The sequence below is a fragment of the Brachyistius frenatus genome, unplaced genomic scaffold, assembly GCF_029030835.1.
Source record: "Brachyistius frenatus isolate BFR_SWC_R1_liver_20210118 unplaced genomic scaffold, ASM2903083v1 Contig_21, whole genome shotgun sequence".
NCBI classification, from domain to species: domain Eukaryota; kingdom Metazoa; phylum Chordata; class Actinopteri; family Embiotocidae; genus Brachyistius; species Brachyistius frenatus.
The window spans coordinates 4,487,286-4,507,326 of NW_027210620.1; the positions used below are offsets into that span (position 1 = coordinate 4,487,286).

At 41.0% G+C, this 20,041-nt stretch overlaps 2 protein-coding genes across 3 annotated transcripts; one reads left to right on the plus strand and one right to left on the minus strand.

Annotated features, from left to right (window-relative positions):
* Positions 1 to 9,114: 9,114 nt before the first annotated feature.
* On the plus strand, positions 9,115 to 10,503 carry mixl1 (Mix paired-like homeobox). Its single transcript, XM_069696675.1, has 4 exons — positions 9,115 to 9,160; positions 9,315 to 9,535; positions 9,695 to 9,821; positions 9,923 to 10,503. The coding sequence occupies exons 1-4, from the start codon at positions 9,115 to 9,117 to the stop codon at positions 10,501 to 10,503; spliced, it is 975 nt and encodes a 324-aa protein (XP_069552776.1).
* Positions 10,504 to 10,675: 172 nt separating this feature from the next.
* lin9 (lin-9 DREAM MuvB core complex component) lies at positions 10,676 to 19,305 on the minus strand. 2 transcript variants are annotated; one of them, XM_069696587.1, is made up of 15 exons: positions 19,238 to 19,305; positions 18,217 to 18,249; positions 17,857 to 17,948; positions 16,690 to 16,803; positions 15,522 to 15,652; positions 15,004 to 15,129; positions 14,671 to 14,828; positions 14,121 to 14,254; positions 13,833 to 13,961; positions 13,023 to 13,124; positions 12,838 to 12,918; positions 12,617 to 12,742; positions 12,272 to 12,454; positions 11,913 to 12,010; positions 10,676 to 11,728 (listed from the first exon to the last, which is right to left on the minus strand). In XM_069696587.1, exons 1-15 carry the CDS (start codon positions 19,266 to 19,268, stop codon positions 11,623 to 11,625), a joined length of 1,644 nt encoding a protein of 547 aa, XP_069552688.1. In that variant the 5' UTR covers positions 19,269 to 19,305; the 3' UTR covers positions 10,676 to 11,622. The 2 variants fall into 2 exon arrangements, with proteins under 2 accessions (XP_069552688.1, XP_069552689.1); XM_069696588.1 differs by lacking the exon at positions 19,238 to 19,305 and adding an exon at positions 18,923 to 19,202.
* Between the last annotated feature and the right edge of the window lie 736 nt (positions 19,306 to 20,041).

Sequence of the window (20,041 nt, forward strand, 5' to 3'; positions counted from 1 at the left end):
TTCCCAATCTGCCCCCACCTGAAGTCAGTCTGCAACCCCCCAGTCAGTATATACAAGGGTAGATCAATACGTTTCAGGACTGCTGCTCGAGCGCACGCGTTGAGCACATTACCGTGACGTGCACATCGCCAGAACGTGACTGTCCAAAACCGAAAAGGCGTTTCAGGCCTGGTGGGTTTTCTTAGACATTTGTGGGGCTCTGCTTTGTGTGCGCCCACAGGCAGCAGTCTCAAAACTCATTGATCTACCCTCATATAATCCCCTTTTGTCAGTCAAGTTATCGTGTAAAGTCTTTATTTTACGTCTTGTTGCATGGAACATTCACAGTGTTTCAGTTGTCGCCCTCCTCATCCTCATCTCCACAGGTACAGGAACAGCAGCAGGTCTTCTTTAAACAAGAGAAGAAGCAACCAATGCAGTTCTTCTTCTTGTTCTTCTTTTTTTCCAGGTCCTTCTCCTCTTCCTCTTTGGTATTTATGTTGTCTGAGAGTCAAATGACAAAAACCTCAACTGTCTTTCAAATGTACAATTGAAATTAACAAAATGGGCAAGACAAGTGCATGGTCACTGTTTCTTACCGCTTGTGGTGGAGTTTATAGAAATCCAATCACTGGAGTCACTTTCAGTGACTTTTACTGACGACTCTGAATTGTTGTTTAGCTTGGGGAGCTCAGTTCTAAACACACATACGCATGGTTGGTCATGGCATCTTAAAAGAATCCTGTAAACTTCACACAGAGGTACACAAACTCCCAAACCTGTGCCATTGCAGCCTAACTAAAGAAATTACACAACTGCTTAGTTAGGCTGCAAATGGCGCAGGTCTGTCTGAGAAATGAGAGTCATGTCCGAGAAAGTCATCTTACCTAACTGCGCTCTCCTCATCTTCCTTTTTAAGATAGTTCCGAGGAGCGGCAGGCCGAACCATGTTTACACCTTGTAGGTTTTTGGGAGACAGATTGCGGTATTTTCGGCGGATGTTTGTAGTTCTCTTCTTATCAGTCGCTGTATGCTGCAAACTAAACGCACATATAGGTTAAGGATATTATGACTCGTCAAAACATCTTAAAAGAATACCTTAAACTTTCACAGAGGTTCAAATACCTCCAAAGGCTCCCATTGCAGCCTAACTACACCATTTGTTTTTCGGTCTGAGAAAATCATGACAGATAAAGTCATCTTACCTAACTGCTCTCTCCTCATCTTCCAACTTGAGAATGTTTTTAGAACTAGCAGGCTGGACTCTGATCACACCTCGAGGAATTTTGGGAGATGGACTGCGGTGTTTTCTGTTGATGTTGGTGATGTCATCCTCCTCCTCCTCCTCATCACTGGCTGGAGGTTGCAAACTAAACACACACACAGGTTTGGTGTATTATGACTTGTCACAACATCTTAAAAGAATCCTTTAAACTTCACACAAAGGTACACAAACTCCCAAACATGCTACCCAAACCATTTGTATTTATGTCTGAGAAAATCATGACCAAGAAAGTCATCTCACCTAACTGCACTCTCCTCATCTTCCCACCTGAGAACGTTTTTAGGAGCAGCAGGCCGAACTAGGATCATACCTGGTGGGTATGTGGACAATGAAATATGGTTTTCTGAGTGGAAATTAGTTGTGTCATTCTCCTCATCAGTGGCTGAAAACAAGAGACTGAACACACACACACACACACACACACACACACACACACACACACACACACACACACACACACACACACACACACACACACACACACACACACACACACACACACACACACAGAGGTATTATTCCAGTATCTGTCATGACTTTGGAAAGAAATGTCTGTCTTATGCGTGAGAGATGAGTTTCGTGCGCAGACCAAATAATCTCACCCATTGTCACTCTCCACACTGTCTGTATCCAGGCTGCCGATATTTACCATTGACTTATTTAATAGCAGCTCTGTGAAAAGTGAAAAGATGTCTACATTTGTCTTCCTGACTGCTTTCTTATTTACAAATGTCTTGTTCTTCTTTATAACTATTCTCTTTTTCTTTTTCTTCTTCTTCTTCGTACTCTTCTTCTTCTTCGTCTTTTCAAACTCGTTGGGTTGAGCGTCTGGCCACTTTGAATTTCTATTGCTACCAAAAGACAAACTCACTGTTACACTGATGGCAAAGAAACACGACAAGCAAGTATGAAAATCATTTGCTTATCAATTTGTAAATTGATCTCGACTGTTGTGCTCGAAGCACTACCACAAGCTCTACCTGACACGGGTGGCACATTTACTCAAGTACTGTACCTGAGTACAGTTTTAAGGTTCATGTGCCGAACTTGAACATTTCAATTTTGTGCAACTGTATATTTCCACCTCACTACATTTCAGCAGGAAATATTGTACTTTCTATTCCACTACATTTATCTGACAGATTGAGTTACTTTTAAGATGAACATTTGACCCAATTAATAATCCAACAAGCTTTTGATATACAACAAATTGTTACAGTTGAAACCAGTGGTTTCCAACACGTTTGGCTTCTGATGTCTTACAAAAATCTTGTGTGTAATGGGGGTCACATTTTAAATGTACATGAATTGTTAACAGCTCCATCAAATAGTGATTTAAAACGGTATAAGGATGCAGAGTAAACATTATATTTACCTATTTATGAAGAGTGTAGAATCATTATCTTTAAATAAACATTTATTTAAAAAAGAAAAGAGATTTCCCTCCATGAAATGACTTTGTTGTGAACTTTGTGACATATATCTTAATCAATATCTTTAAAAAGCATATACTAATATTAGTTTGTACCTCAATTAACATGTAAACCCTTAATAAAAGTTAACAAGAGACATGTTAACTGTTTGTTAATGTTTATTGCTGTATTTACTCATTTTAAGAGCATCTTTAAAAACATTAAATAATGTATAAAAGAATACCTTAGTCAATACGAAACACAATTTGTTAGTTGTTAACCAATTTTTAGTCAATACTTATTACTCCATTGACTAAGGTTAATTATTGTACCCTGATTGGGAAGTTTTACCGACACTTTTATTTAAATAAAGGATCTGAACACTTCTTCTACCGCTACTTACAAGCTGGGCTTGTCCATTGTGATGAATGGATGAGCGAGGACTTCACTGGGACGAATCCTTTCACTCGGATCTAGTTCAAGCATGGCCTTCAGGAGCTCGTAGCATTGCCTTTGTTCTACAGCCTCAAACTTGTTGGCCGTCTCCAGATAGATCTAGTTTAGGAAACAATCAAGTCACCATTATGATTCATGAAAAATGTGTTGGAATCGTGACAATGAAAGTTATTACCTCTTTTACACTTACCTTTTTCAGATCATCCAGAGTTTCAAATCCCCTAGTTTGCTGTTCAATGGGAACGTCGAGTCCATACTCCTGAAATGTCTAAAAGAAGGTTTGGTGCAGCTGAAGTACATGTTCCTCTTAACAGATCGAACTTAGAAACTGTTTAATGTTGGGGAGTGTTGCCATAATTACAGAAGAGACTGGTAAAGATGAAATATAAGTAGAAAAGTCAAAAAGGGTTTATTGTGGTACCTTGAGTTTCCATCTGTTGAATTCAGTCCTGATGAAATACATTTCTGTCATCGTCCCATCTTCAAGGAGATGGTCTGCTAGCTCTCCCAGGAGTTTAGTAATCTGATGTAGCTGGAGACAAAAGGGAGCATCAAATCAAGACAGGCAACAGGAACACTTTTTTTTTTAAATCTTTTTGTCCAGCTGCATATGCTAATAATTAATGTTGTAGCAAACAGTTCTTTACACCGCTAAACAACTCATGTGGGGGTTCAGGTAGACAATATGCAGCAGTATTTAATCTTGTACAAACAGAGTGGATAGCAAACAGAGAGCTCAACAGAAGCGAACGACTTACTGCTTCAAATTCATAATCTACATGAATCAGTAGAAAGCCGAGGACCATAGCGGCCATCACACAGCCCAGTGACCATATATCAATGGCCTCAGAAAATTTCAGGCCCAGAATGACCTCTGGAGCCCTGGATGGAGAAGAAAAGCATCACAGAGTGAGGAACACTTCCATATTTTAAGGACTCATAGTACAATAACAAACTCACGGCAACACAATAATATTCAGTACTTCTGTAAACCTTACCTAAAACAAGCTGTTTGCAAATACATGCCCTTCTTAACTTTAAGTTTGGACAGTGCCAAGCCAAAGTCTATCAGTTTGACCTCAAAGGGTCGTCTGCAGTGATCCACCAGCATTATGTTGTCCAGTTTGATATCTGTATGGATCAGGTTAAGACCGTGCACTGCCTCCAATGCTGTGGACACCTGCAAGTAAATGGTCAGAAATATGAATCGGCGACTGCAGCATAGTTTCAAAGTGTTCAGTGCTTTGCTTCCTGTCTGACAGCGCTGTATTCATACCTGTTGGACAATGGTGCTGATGTCACTCAGATACATAGGGGTAAAGTTGTTCTTGGTAATGAAGTCGTCTATAGTGATATCCAATAACTCCATCACCAGCGCCATCCCAGTTTTGATGGGGTACCATCCAAAAAACTTGATTACATTGTGCTGGTCGAGGTCGTTTAGCATTAACTTTTTCATGACATCAATCTGGAGACATTATTTGTTTTTTTGTTAGTTCACATGGACAGGGTTGGACTTAAAGGCAGACTATCATACAATATGCATCACTACAGATGAATTATTGTACAAAAAAAAAAATATTTTAATATTTATTTTTACATTGTAAATAAACTAGAACTTTAAATGCATTATTTAATAGCTCTAACTAAACTCGTATTATTAAATATAGCCGAACTAACAACACTCTGGGTACCTACTGCACCTCTGGCAAAAATTTCTTTCACATCTGTGAACATGAAAATCAACAAAATGTCCCACCTCATGGCTGCTGTTTTTATCATTGCAGAAGGGGATCTTTACAGCTACGATTTGCTTCGTGACCTTGTCCAAGCATTTCACCACTTTTCCAAAGCCACCATCTCCCAGATGCTGCAGGAATAGATACGGTCCAGGAAGTTCAAAGGGATCATCATCATCTTCATATGATGAGGATGAGAATAAAGATGTGGACGAACTTGATTTGCTGTTTGCTATTTTTGTTTCTGAAGAAGCTGAAAAAGAAAGAAAAGGTTACTTTCTTTCCATTTTACGGACAACAAGAGTGCTTTAAATCCCCAACAAGGAATTGTGTCTGTTAACTTACTTTTTCTGGCATCCATTTTACATTGAACATGTAGTGATGAGCAGATTCTATTCAGGACTGCTGTACAGGAAATATGAGTTCTAAAAGCCTTTATGATGTCACAACACCGGGCACATTCTCTCACCAATGTTATCATTCAAACATATACATTCAAACATAAACACTGACATACATTCAGCAATGACTGCTATAGTAATTGTCAGTGTTGACGGTGGGTCAGTACAGATGCTGGTAATATAATAATAATATATATATATATATACAGTGGTGTGAAAAAGTGTTTACCCCCTTCCTGATTTCTTATTTTTTTGCATGTTTGTCACACTTAAATGTTTCAGATCATCAAACAAATTTAAATATTAGTCAAAGATAACACAAGTAAACACAAAATTCAGTTTTTAAATGAAGGTTTTTATTATTAAGGGAGAAAAACAATCCAAACCCACATGGCCCAGTGGGAAAAAGTGTTTGCCCCCTAAACCTAATAACTGGTTGGGCCACCCTCAGCAGCAACAACTGTAATCAAGCGTTTGCGATAACTTGCAATGAGTCTTTTACAGCTGTGGAGGAATGTTGGCCCACTCATCTTTACAGAGTTGTTGTAATTCAGCCACATTGGAGGGTTTTCCAGCACCAACCTCCTTTTTAAGGTCATGCCACAGCATCTCAAGAGGATTCAGGTCAGGACTTTGACTAGGCCACTCCAAAGTCTCCATTTTGTTTTTCTTCAGCCATTCAGAGGTGGACTTGCTGGTGTGTTTTGGATCATTGTCCTGCTGCAGAACCAGAGTTGGCTTCAGCTTGAGGTCACGAACAGACGGCCGGACGTTCTCCTTCAGGATGTTTTGGTAGACGGTAGAACTCATGGTTCCATTTATCACAGCAAGTCTTCCAGGTCCTGAAGCAGCAAAACAGCCCCAGACCATCACACTACCACCACCATATTTTACTGTTGGTGTGATGTTCTTGTTCTGAAATGCAGTGTTACTTTTACGCCAGATGTAACGGGACACACACCTTCCAAAAAGTTCAACTTTTGTCTCGTCAGTCCACAGAGTATTTTCCCAAAAGTCTCGGGGATCATCAAGATGTTTTCTGGCAAAAATGAGACGAGCCTTAATGTTCTTTTTGCTCAGCGGTGGTTTTGGTCTTGGAACTCTGCCATGCAGCCATTTCTGCCGAGTCTCTTTCTTATGGTGGAGTCATGAACACTGACCTTAACTGAGGCAAGTGAGGCCTGCAGTTCTTTGGATGTTGTTGTGGGGTCTTTTGTGACCTCTCGGATGAGTCGTCGCTGCGCTCTCGGGGTAATTTTGGTCGGCCGGCCGCTCCTGGGAAGGTTCACCGCTGTTCCATGTTTTCTCCATTTGTGGATAATGGCTCTCACTGTGGTTCGCTGGAGTCCCAAAGCTTTAGAAATGGCTGTATAACCTTTTCCAGACTGATAGATCTCAATTACTTTCTTTCTCATTTGTTCCTGAATTTCTTTGGATCTCAGCATGATGTCTAGCTTTTGAGGATCTTTTGGTCTCCTTCACTTTGTCAGGCAGGTCCTATTGAAGTGATTTCTTGATTGAGAACAGGTGTGGCAGTAATCAGGCCTGGGTGTGGCTAGAGAAATTGAACTCTGGTGTGATAAACCACAGTCAAGTTATGTTTTAACAAGAGGGGGCAAACACTTTTCACACAGGGCCATGTGGGTTTGGATTCTTTTTCTCCTTTAATAATAAAAAAACCTTCATTTAAAAACTGCATTTTGTGTTTACTTCTGTTATCTTTGACTAATATTTAAATTTGTTTGATGATCTGAAACATTTAAGTGTGACAGACATGCAAAAAAAAAAAAAAAATCAGGAAGGGGGCAAACACTTTTTCACACCACTGTGTGTTGACGTTGGGTCAGTACAGATGCCGGTAATATAATAATAATATAAAAAATATATATTAAAAATAAATAAATAAAATAAAATAATAATAAAAAAAATATATATATATAGCCAGAAGTGTGTTAGGTTTATAGTTTATTTGGAGAAACTAAGTATATTGTATGTCTATTAAACTGTAGCTTTAGACTCTCAATCAGTCTGTGAGAAACTGAAGTCTATGTGGTCAGTTGTTCAGTCACATAGTGACCATTTGTTTGTGGTGCCTCAAATACACAAAGACTGCCCTCATAAAGGCCCATATGACAGCTGACATTTTAACATATCTGTGCAAACCTGTGAGGATAATTTGCCTGTCTGTCTGCAGGATAAATTTAGAGTGGCCACTGCAAACTGTAGTACACAGTCTTTAAAGATGTGAACGTGCCTTTGTTTCTGGCCACAGAGGCATATAGTCCGCAAAGTGTTTATACTGTTTGAAGTCTGTTCACTAAACTATATCAGTATTAATCAAGTTAGGACTGTTTTTCATTTTAATTACTACTGTGGGCTGCCAGGTTTAAACTAGGCTGTGAGGAAAAAAAGGCAAAACAGCTGTTTTTAATATTAACCACACCTGCTATCAAATGTGCCTGTCAGTTCATTTCTGCAAATCTAAAGTTCAAATACATGGAACTGAATTAGTCTGTCTGGGGTGCTACCTGACCTGATCCCCCCCCTCCCAATCAGATAGAGGTGACACACGCAATAACAAAAGTGCCCACTCCTCAGTACTTTTGAACTAAGGTTTGTGTATTGAGATTGGCTTTGTTGCCACTGAAAGGGGGGGCAGGAAGTGTAAAAAAACAACAACTTTGGGCCAGTGGTAGGAAGCAAATATTTGGAGACCTGAAGATGTTTTTCAAGCCCGTTCTACAGCCTTTTTTTTTTTTTTTTTTACAGATCCTAACAGTTAACTATTTAGATAATTAACACATTGTTTAAGTAATTCTTGAAACAGAAAAATACCAAACATTCTCTGGTTACCCTTTCTTTTTCTTATCATCCTATATGGTAATGCATTATGTACTGGCCTGATGGTTGTACAAAACCAGCAATTGATGAGGGCTTTAGTAAATTGTGCTTATGAGCAAACTTGTTCTGTCGGATACTTCCAACCATCTCTCTCTATCTGAGTATTTTTTTTAAAATCAACTAATACTGTAAGCAAACCAAATTAGGACTTGGCGTGATCACTCTGCCTTTAAGACATCTATCATTGGGCACATAGTTCCATGATACAGGGCAGGTATCAAACATCTTGAATAACCTGCCACAGCTCATTTAACCCCAGAGTGACTCCGTGACGTTGAGATCAGGGCTCTGTGGAGGCCAGACCACGTGTTCCACCACTGCTGGTTCTTCTTGTCTGTGAAGATAATTCATTATGACACTGGATGTTTGTGGTCATTGACATCCTGCACAATAAATTTGCAAATCAGTGATGTAGCATTCTATGTAGGCTTAATCTAGCCAGTTACAAGAAGGTAAAATGTATGGATTAAAAAAAAAAAAAAGTATTTCCGTTATTCTACGGCAGGATACAGAAGCACTTTGAACTTTTGCCCTGCTGGGGAAATTCCTGTTAAAACAGTTTCCGACTGTCTCTCTTTGAAGGCTGCTGGTCTATTTTTGCTTCATCTATCCCAAAGCCGGTAAATGTTTTCTCTGCCGATGTGTATTCCATTAAACTCCCTTTAAACAGACGCGCGTCCGCTCCACCGTTCCAGGTGTGATGCCTTCACACCTCCGCTGGCCTGCAGACGTCTGAAGTTGCTGCGCGGCTGCTACAGTGCCAGTCGGCGCTGATGGTTGCTCTATTCACACATTCATACAACATTAGCTTTGATCGCGGGAGGATTTAAATGCAACGAGCACTCGGGTCACGTACTCAGTAAATCGCTGGAGGTAAAACGTGGAGGATCATGTCTTCAGTTCATGGGAATATGCGCGTCGGGGAATTGAATCACCTCCAAATGTATCACGAAGGGCCCATGCAGATGAACGCCGTGGCGAATACAGGTTCGTGGTCGGAAGCCTCATCTCAAAACTAACCTTTTTTTTTTAATTTATTTTTTTACGACTTGCCTGCAAAGCAACTGGTTCTCTGCGTAATTTACGCACCAGGTTAGTGGCATGTTTCTACTACAATATCCTCTCCGCCCTTTGTTTTCAGATTATGGCACTTCAGATGTTTCAAACTACTTCAACTCAACTAACTCTGGTCAGAGGGCGGACAAATGCGTCGCAATACTGACCCACAGGAGAAAGAGGACCAATTTCACGCAGCAGCAGATTGAGCTGCTGGAGAAAGTTTACTCGGACACTAAATATCCTGACATCTACCTACGAGAGAGAGTGGAGGCTCTAACGGGGCTACCGGAGTCCAGGATACAGGTAATGTCAGCTTCAAAGGACACGTTTTCACTGATTAGTTCGGAAGTGGTAAATGTTAAGAGGATGGACACAGTCACCTGAAAAACAAATAACCAGATTTATTTGTGTCCAAATTGACGTTCAGGTGTTCCCACGGTTTCCTTGCTTTATGAATTTCAGGTGTGGTTTCAGAACCGAAGGGCCAAGTCTCGTCGCCAAGTTGGCTCATCAGTGTCTATGAATGTACCCAGCACGTCGGCAGCTGTTCCTTTTAGCCAACCCCAGGGCATGATGGGAGCCAAGAAAGGTAATTAATCATCCTGCTTACTTTGTGTCCACACTTTTCTCAGTGTTTCTTGCGTTTCAGAACTAACTGCTTCTTTGCTCTTTTTTTTTTTTTTCTTCCAGTTTATGACAACAGCCACTGCAGTGCAGAGGTACATAGGATAGGAGGTTATGCACCACAGGGCAGTTTCCGGCCTACAATGCAGCAAAGCACAGAGGATGCCCACAGGACCAGCCATCCCACCAAACCCAGTGGATACGACCACACGTCCGTCTCTTGCATCTACGAAAAGGAAGGAGCCAGCGTGAAGCCTGAGCAGATGCAGCGACCCAAGCTGCGTGTTACCATCCCGAGCTGTAGCGTCCAGCTCTATGCCCAGGAGAACGAGCAGCATCCGAATATGGAGGCCAAAATCGCTGGCAACGAGGCTGCAAAAAGTCTGATGGAGTATGACAATTTCCCGCCAAACAAAACCATCGGACCGGAGATGAAAGTTGCGATTCCTCCCATCCCGACTGAGAATAATTTCAACAGCTCATCGCCCAAGGATAACGGATGCCAAGTACAGTATCCACAAGTGAGGGCCGGACAGGACGGGTTCAGTCCCTTCTCCCTGATCCATACGGCGGAGGCACAGGACTTTACCGACTCCGACTCCGAGTGGGAGAAGGAGGCCATGGCCAACTTTGGTGGCTTTATGTGATGTGTTATAACAGCTAATGTTAAGCAGCTAAATGTATCATAAGAAGTGGGAAAATGTGTACTTACTGGAATAATAGTAATTAAACTGTTGTATGGAAAACAAAAAAATTAAAAAAAATGGTATGTGTGGACTGTCTTCATTAATAAAAAATGTAAAAAGACTTGACAAACACTGCTTTGCAATATTGTTTAATATAAAAAGACAGAACAATTTATATACAATTGCCCTGAGGCACTCTCATATACAACTTTACAAAACTGAAAAAGGAGATTCTCTAGGAAAGAACTGTTTTTTTTCAGGGTTACGTCCGGGATGCAGGCTTAGTGTGGGGTTGCAGCAACAGCCATGCCAAATGTGGAAATGCTAAGATCTTAGGGAGTAAAAGGCATCAAAACCCCAGAGTTCTCCTTTATAAAAATACCAAAATCTCTTTTCAGTGCACACAAAATTACAAAAGCCATTTCTGAATACAGAGCAGAAATGTTTACAATAGTCCTAATAATCAGAGATATTGTACAATTATCTACAATAAACAATTTTATAAAACATTCTTTAGCTTCCCCTGTGCTTACCATCAGTGGAGCAACAGAACACAACACTAACAAGGGGAAAATAGCAAAATATTGTTCCAGAACCATACACACCTACTCAAAAATTTATAAATATGGACTATAAAAACTGTTAGAATCAATGTTTGGCACATGAAACCAATAAATAACAATTTGAGAGTTTGGAGATGGGGACTGTGGCGATAGCTAAAGACTCTTTCAGGCTTGTGTTCAGTTGGGTGCACAAACATTTTCATACAATAAAATGGGTGGGTAAAATATCTGACATCACCCCTTTCCTTCCTCCCCCCCTTCAGATCAAACCTTCAGGAACTCGGAACAGTTTCATCGGGACATCCAAATACAGATTGTATGATGGCGAGCCACAACATCAACATGAGCCTTTTTTTTTTTTCTTTTTTTTTTTTCTTTCTTTCTTTCTTTCCCTTCTTTTCTTTTTTTTTTGTCTTTTCACAGTTCAGGTGAAAGCACCATTTCCAAAGACAACATCGACGTACCACGCTTCTGTATGTGTGCATGCACCCGTGTGTGGTGGGGACGATGCAGGTGCTCAGACTGCATTGGTGTTGTTGGCAGCGAATGCATGCAGGTTGCCCAGCTGACTAAGGCCACTCTGGATGTGTGCCACATGGATCTCAACGTTATTCTGGAAGCAGCTGGAAAACCAGAGGAGAAAAATAACTTAAGTCATAATAAATAATGGACAATAAAAAGGAAATAATAATGTTCATTAAAAAAAACAAAAAAACACACAAAACTATGAAAAAGTCACTCTCTTGGTTCGGCTAGAGTAGAGCAGGACTGCAGAGGATCAGATGGAAACACTTCAGGGTCAATTACCTGAGGTTGGAGGGATCAATCGATGCCTTGATGTCATTAAGAGAGTCTGTTAGCGATTTAAACTCAAATGAATTTAAATCTCCACCATCTGCCAGACACTGAAACAAGCCAGGAGAACAAATAAATAACAGCTAATCAAATCATGAATGCATTATACACTGTAAAGTTGTGTGTAAATAAAAAGGTGCGTCGTAAACACTGACAATAACACACTATTGCTGCCAACCTCTTTAAACGTGTGCCTCACGTTGCACTGGGGATGGACCCAATTAGACGTGATTTTATAATTGCCATAAAAATAGAGAATTAATTCACCTACAAGAAGCCGACAGCAGCCGAGTGTTTCTATATCTTCTAACCTTGATCTGTAGGAGCAGAGCGGTGAGTCGGGAGATGAGGTGTGTGAGGCCGGGGTTGGTCACACTCTGCTGTCCGTCCTTCAGCGAGTTGCTCAGCTGCACCATCTGCTGGGCCTCTTCTTCGCAGCGCCGCCTCAGCTCTGTGGGATGGTCAGCAGGAACCATGCCCTGATCCGGCGCGAGCTGGACAGATGGACGTCAGTGATTTGACGACCTCGTACTTTTTTTTTTTGTTGTTGCTCGTGAGGCCATAAAATGTTGCAGGTATAAAGTGTGCACGTGTACTCGGCTGTACAATCAGGGACAACAATTACGAACGGGCCTGAAGTGCGTCTTTTGACTTACATCACAGCAGAACTGCTGAACTTCATGAAGCACCTTGTTCAGATCTTTATTGAGCTGCTCCAGCTCAAGCACCGTGGTAGCATATCTCTTCTGGAAGTCGAGGTCAATCGGCATCGAGTACGACTTCTGAACACAAACACGCAAACGAAGGGAAGTTAGGCTTTATGTTTGCAACCCGGAGGCTTTTCATGTGTTTTGAAGCACTGATGTGATGACTGTACCAGTTTCTCAGCCTCTGTGTTCATTTCTTTTAAGTGCTTGATGTGCTCTTTCTTGATCATGAGGATTTTGGACAGTCTTGTCTGGTAATGAAAGAAAAGAAGAAAAAAAAACAGGACAGAGAATTTGGTAGAGTGAAGTTTTATGATGTCACCTTCTACATTTTCATTTGACAGGAAGTACTTACTACTTGGACCAGGAATTTAACAGGAAATCCTCCCAGTGTATCTCCCTCAGCACCAGGCAGTTTGTTCCTCCATGGTGACTGGTTGATAAGAGGGTCATTGTCCTGGTATTTCCAATAAAGAGCAGTGGAATCAATTATCTTCATGCAGAAGAAGAGATATGCAACTTTTCTCATCACTTTTTGTTTTGTAGTTGTAGTATGATGCTCCCTATTGAAACACTGACAGTTTGTCATTTGATTAATTTCATAACAGAAGCTCAAACCAATCCAGTTGTTTTTAGTTTTTTCTTAATGAGTATTTTTTAGTCCTTATTAAGACAGCACAGTAAAGACAGACAGAATACATATGCATGTAGAAAAGGGAGCAGGGAAATGACATGCAGCAAAGGTCATGTCAGCTGTTCGATCTCTTCTTCGGGTATTATAGCCCGTGTGGTATGCACCCAAATTACTCATCCATCGGGCGGCCCCCCAATTCAGTTGTTAATACCAGAAGTTTATACTCCCCCTTAAAAGGCAAAATCCAGTTTGCTGTCATGTTTGAAAGACTTCTATTGTAGAAAAACTCTCTCTGTGATGATCCCAACCACAACGTTGTCTATACTTTTTCATACCTGCATTTATAATTTGCTTCATCTGTAAACTGTATAACATGTTGAACAAAACCATCTCTGCCAAAGCAGCTGTTTGAGTAAATAAACCAAAAAGCAGATTTGAACCAACGCTGAGAATTATTTACAAGTGTCAGACCCCGGTTCGTAAGGCGGTAAATGTGATGCACGTCTGTCATTAGATGTGGGTTCACCATACCATGTGGACAGGAGTTGTAGTGGACGGGTAGGGCGCTCTGGGCGGAGTCATGAGGTTCTGCATGTAGCGTGTCGACCGATGCTTCTGAGCGAAGGCTGAAATGGGCATGGTCTCATTGGGTTCGTTGCTCTGGAAAACACAATTATAATTACATGTTAAAGAGTGTGATCTGAAATTCCTTTAGTACAGCAACTGTCAGGTTTTTTGTTTGTGCGTGAAGGAGGCAAAAACACACAGACAGTGAAACGTTTTCATTACATGCACACAGCAAGTAAACGTGAAGCTCACCAGGACTTCGTAATCAGGCACAGTGTGTGTTCCCAGGCCACTGCGGTCAAAGGTGACACGATAGGTGGCAGCACTGGTGTCCACTGCATCAATCTGCCCCGTGAAAAGCCCGTCATGCACGCCTCTGAGTCGAGCTGTCAAACAAAGACAAGATACTTCTTCACTTTTCCTCAAATTACTAGATAGAAAAAAAACAAAAATTCTTCAGGCCTGGATCCGGTGTTATACAGCCATCTTGAAATTTGAGAATAAATTCTGACTTGCATTGAAGTCATCTCTTCAGTGGGACATCCCTACTTTCTCCTTTCAGGTTCTTTATCTGTTAGTCTTGCTAATGAATAACGTGCAGTCACAGTTTAGGTCTTTCAGTACAACTTTGTTAACTGCTGAGGACATTGTCCAGACAGTATTTGTTTCCAAGTGCTGCACTCGTTGCCTTCGGTTGCTTGTAGTTTTGTCATCAACCCAGAAATGAAAATTTGTCAAATGATTTAACTATTATGATAACAAACACCCGACAAGGACCAATTAAAACAGTGTGTCATCTTACCGGTGACTTTGGTTCCTATGATGAGAGGCAGAGGGATTTCATCAGGAAGGTCTTTGCAGTTTGACACGTCAGACAGTTTTCTTTGCTGCAGCAGGCGCATTTTCTGCCGCTTCTGTCTCAGCGCTGTTCGCTCCTCAGAAAAGAATGCTGATGAACACCTGGAAGGAGCAACGGAGCACAGCACTGTAATACCAGCTCTTCCCCGTGTTCCTACACTTTAAGTCTCTAAGGAAACAATTATGAAAACCATTTCAAGTACTTAAAAAAAAAAACCAAAAAACAAGATGAATAAAAAAGGGTGGGTAGCCCTAAAGTGTAAAGATCACAACGTACCGTCGAGGTTTCCCCATCAGCCTCCTGATTGTTCCCCACTCCACTCTTGTCAGCTTTCTGGTTTTCAGGTTGGGGAAAGACTCCTTGAGACACAGGCAGAACTCATTGTCACCCTCAAAAAGAGGTCTGGAAGAAAATAAAAGGGAAAATTGGTTTAGAGAGAACCGCATTTTTCATTTTAAATAACTCAATTGCAGCTCGTGAGAACGTTTATTAAGCTTCTGGAAGTCCAGGCACGTCAAACATCATCAAAGTGACCTTGAGTCACTGTAGTAATGGTCAAACTTGTACTATGTAAAAGTACAAACATGTTACTGGGGTTTAAAAAGCTTTGTTATAGACAGAAGTTAAAGTGAATGATGATGTATCAGCTTTGAGTCGAACTCTCGGCACTGACTGTACCAGATGTAATGATGAGCTCAGACCACGTATGTGCAAGTAGCTTTATGTTTTGTCTCTTTAATTTGGGTGAACCTATTGAAAATTATTTTCTGCTGAAACTGAAAGTGGGACTTTACCTGTCAATATTGGAATAGAACCATTCATAGATGCACCATTTGTGAGCTTTGGGTAGCTTCAGGAGGTTTCTTAATCTCAGCCCGATTTTCTGGGATGCCTTCTTATCTGGTGTCACCACGTTAGAAAACTTCTGGAAAAGAAAACCATGAAAACAAACGTCATTCCACATACGGATACACGTGTTTGTGAACACAACAAATGCAAAATTATTCTTCCACTATGTAGGGCAGCTTGAAAAAAACTTTGGAGGTTTCGTCATGTTGGCGACGTTCACATTTAATTTGTGAGCACAGGACATACAGCATTATGTCGTTCAGTTTTACTCCATAATTGAACAATTTAGCAGCCTCACTGCTAAAGTGAGTCACTGAGTGACTCGGATTTGAAGCGTTTCAGAGTTGTTTTTTCTTCTGCTAATGAAAATATAACATCTGTAACACTGGAAGACTCTGACCACAACCTTCTAGTAAATAAAGCAACATGTCAGCATCACAATATGGCTTTAGTTCGTTTGAGAGACAGAGAGGATTTTCCTTGCATAAGCTTGACATTATAACTAGTTCACGTCAGAAAAATCTGACAAAACAGTGCCAACATAATAATAAATGACCAAATTATTGTAGCAAGACATCCTCTTCAGCAGGTAGAGCATCAGGTCACCCTGAAGTTACAAGAACTTGAAACCACAGATTTACAGATAAACCCTCAAAAGCTTTCACATCATAAAACTCATCCGAATAAAAAAAACATAAACTCCCCTTTCAAGCTTGGGTCTCTCTCTCTCTCTCTCTCTCTCTCTCTCTCTCTCTGTCTGTCTGTCTGTCTGTCTGTCTGTCTGTCTGTCTGTCTGTCTGTCTGTCAATCTCCCTCTCTCTCTCCCTCCCCCTCCCTCTCTCTCTGCTACATTATGTTCCAGCATCTATCAAATGTAATGCAGGTGGTAGACTCAGTGACAAGTTCATCTTCACTGTTGAACGCCTCCTTGGAAACACTCACACCCGTTACAGCTCACGATTTCTGGGGCCAAAACAAGCTCCATGAGGTGATGCTGTACTGTATGTCAAACATGACCTCTGCAAACCATCTTCAGAAGCAACGTGAGAGGAGGAAAACACCAATTATGATCTCTTTTCCTGATATAACACTTTCATGGTGTGTCGGCTTCACCTGTGGGGTTGTGGTGACCCGCTGGCTCCTCCGAGGTGATCTGGAAGAGAGACGCTGTTGAGGCGACTCATCTTCATCCCGAAACAAACGGCTCCTCTTTGAACTCCGTGTGGGCTGGAACAACAAATGTAGTTTCTAAATAGTAGCAATAATTCATACCAGGCCTCAGTAATAACAGGGGGCCATTATGGTATGGTCATAACAGAAAAAGAACAGATGAAACAATTATGATTAATGATTTGATTAGGACACCGGGGCCTTTCCTGTTATGGCACACCAAAATATCTACTGAGAAAAGGTCTATTTAATGGAGTGCAAAGACATTAGTGCAGAGGACAAAAATTAAAACCACATTAGTTGCCTTCTGCATTCAGAACAAAATTTCTAATCAATACAATGCTGCAGATACACACCAGATTCAAGCAATGTAAATGAAGTATTCTAAGGACACAATCAGAAAAATATGCGCAAATAACATTTTTTACATTCGGGATAGTTTATGTCACGTTTAGATGAGCACCACAGACGCAGTGGAGAATGACATTACCCATTAGTATTTTCTGTGGAGATGAAAATATCAACTCAAGCACATCACCACATGTTCCTCTGGAACATTTTGTACACTGCGTGCTTAAGTGGGACATGTGGAAGCACAGTAATCCCAAACTGTGCCACAAAAAGTTAATTTCAGTGAAAAAAATTCATACGAAAACACAGATTTGCACTCGACACGGTACAAAAACAAGGTGCTCGCGAAATGCACTTCCGTTAAAATCCATATTTCCACATCACACTGGTTTAAAACAACTTAATAAAGTCATAAATAAAACTATTTAGCTGAAAAGTAAAATTGAAAAGAAAGCTCTTATTAAACTGTGTTGATAAGGTAAGCACTGAGAAGTGACCGTACGGTCAACATCAATAACACGTCCATATTAGACAATAATCACAACCGAGTAAATGAACAGTGACCTTAAATTATTCACATCTACGAAGAATGAAGCAGTTTTAAATACTCTCTCTGTTATATTTATAAAAGGTTGTTGTTTTTTTCTCGTGTGCTTTGTGAACATTCGACAATTGCGCTTCTTAAATACATCATCGCCAACTTCTTATCGAACTCGTGCATTTAAGATTTAAAACGTGACGTTGCCCGACGTCTCTTACCGTGTCCATCGTGACAGAGGTATGTCGTCCCCTGGTGTTGTGGGCTCTCGGGAAGCTGTTTTTTTCATTCAGCGTGTTGGACAAACTGCCCTCTGTCAAACGACAACGTGCACAATAACGTAAACAAACACCAGATACCGAGACCCCAGTTCTTTTGAATTTGACCACCGAAGCCCCCGGAAAGGATATTTTCCTTTCCTTGAACGACCAATAAACACAAACGATATTTCCACTGTGACTGCATTAGTCACAAATTCACAGTGAACCAACACAGGCACATCAGGATCATCCTGCAGTTTACAGCTCACAACAGTATTTCAGTGCAAACCAGATCCACAGAGACGTAGACAGCTCACGTACCTTTCAGACTGACAAGTGCCTCTGCCGAGGAGCCTGAAGGGGGGACAAAAGGGACAAGTTGGGCTGCATCAAGAAAAGAGTATAAAACTACACACAACGCTGTTAAAAAATGTCTTTTCAGCGCCGTCACTCGGGTCAGAAAGGTAAACAGGCCCGTGTTGTTCAGGCCATCGGATCATCTCCGAGACGGTCCTTTAACAACAAGCCGGGTGGGTTCACCGGTTCGCCGGTTCACCGGGGGTTAGACGCGGCTAGGCTTGGGCCTTTTTCCCCCCCCCCTCCCCACCTCCCGGTAAACCGAGCTGTCAAAAAAAAAGCACGGGTGTAACCTCAGCTGAACCGATCCGTGTCCTCCTCCTCCTCCCCCCCAAAAAACAACAACAACAAACAAACAAACAAACGACAGCTAAACACAAGCTAACGTAAACAAAGCGTCACGACCCCGGACGTAACCGTACAACGTTAAACCGGGGCGCTAACGGACGTTTAAAAAAATTAAAAAATAATTAAAAAAAAAAAAAGGGGGGGGGGGGAAGGAAAAAAAAAAAAGTGTCACGGAAAACTATACAAAACTACGTCCCCGCAAAACGGATAGCTAGCTGGGAGCTAGCGACGTTACACGCCGGGGCTTTTTTTTGTGTGTGTTGTTGTCGTTGCTAAGGTTAGCCGCCGTTAGCTCGCAGCTAAGCTAACGTGATTTGTTTACCCGGTTGGGCTGAAGTTACTCGTCCAACTCCATTAGCTTCAGGTTAGCTCCGCCGTGCTAACACCGGTGTGTCTCTTTCTCTCGAGCCGCAAATGGCTTCGCGAGTTCGGACCCGAAACTTACAAAAAATACCCGCGACACATTTTGGACAAGAGATACTAGTTCCATCTCCGGTTATTTCATTTTTTTTTTAATCGCTTTTTGTTGTTGTCTGCGGGTTTTTTTGTTTGTTTACGATGCCCTCCTCCTCCTCCTCCTCTCTCCCACACACACACAAAAAAAACAACAACTCCTCGGATTCGTGTTGTTACTCACTCTCGTCTAACAGCTGGTCCATCTCCGCCATCTTGAATTAGCCGCGCCGCTTTTTCAAAGACCTTGTCAAAATGCATTCTGGGTCGGGACGCTCGTCTGGAGGGCGATTTGAGAAATAAAATAAATAATAATAATAATAAATAAATAAATAAATAATAATAATAATTAAAAAAAAATCGTATAATTTGACAAAGAGAATCGCTTTGTGTAATTTACTCGTATACACAAATGCTATTAATTCAACTTTACTCTTTTAGGCAAAAACCCTTTCAAAATAAAAATAAATTAAAAAAAACACACACAAACCCGTCCATTGTTTCAGAGGGCACTTCGGTTGGTCACATATTTCATTTTTCTTCAGTTTTACTCATCGTTCAATATTTTCTTTTAGAAGCAGATTGTTTTACCTGCAATTATATACATCTTGCGGGTGAAATAATTTATCGTGAACACTGAAGCATCAGTGTGTCAGCAGCGTATTACTGTTGTAGTACTTTATATCCAGTTTTAAAGGGACACCAGTTTAACCTGAGGGGGGAAAAAAAAATAAAGATGATCCACAAAACTGTTTTCAGTTTTTGACTTTTTCTCAGATTTTTACTGACATGTTGGATAAGTAAAGTACAAGTACCTCAACATTGTACTAAGTGTTTGAGTAAATATACAGTGTGTAGTTACTTTCCACCATTGCTTAAAAGGTCCAACTTCAGATCAAAGGCTGATGTCTTCAGCAGAACTGTTATAGCCCACCAGCTCCTGGATCTGCAGCTATCTCTGACCTTTGACCTTACTACCAATGCTAAA

Bases quoted from the DNA above. Each gene is read 5' to 3' on its own strand.
- mixl1 (XM_069696675.1), top strand. From the start codon at position 9,115: ATGTATCACGAAGGGCCCATGCAGATGAACGCCGTGGCGAATACAG. The intron at 9,161-9,314 runs GTTCGTGGTCGG...CTTTGTTTTCAG, and splicing joins GAACGCCGTGGCGAATACAG to ATTATGGCACTTCAGATGTT. The intron at 9,536-9,694 runs GTAATGTCAGCT...TATGAATTTCAG, and splicing joins TACCGGAGTCCAGGATACAG to GTGTGGTTTCAGAACCGAAG.
- lin9 (XM_069696587.1), bottom strand. From the start codon at position 19,268: ATGGCGGAGATGGACCAGCTGTTAGACGAGA. The intron at 18,250-19,237 runs GTGAGTAACAAC...TCCCCCCTTCAG, and splicing joins GGACCAGCTGTTAGACGAGA to GCTCCTCGGCAGAGGCACTT. The intron at 16,804-17,856 runs GTAAGAGACGTC...TTGTTGTTCCAG, and splicing joins CCTCTGTCACGATGGACACG to CCCACACGGAGTTCAAAGAG.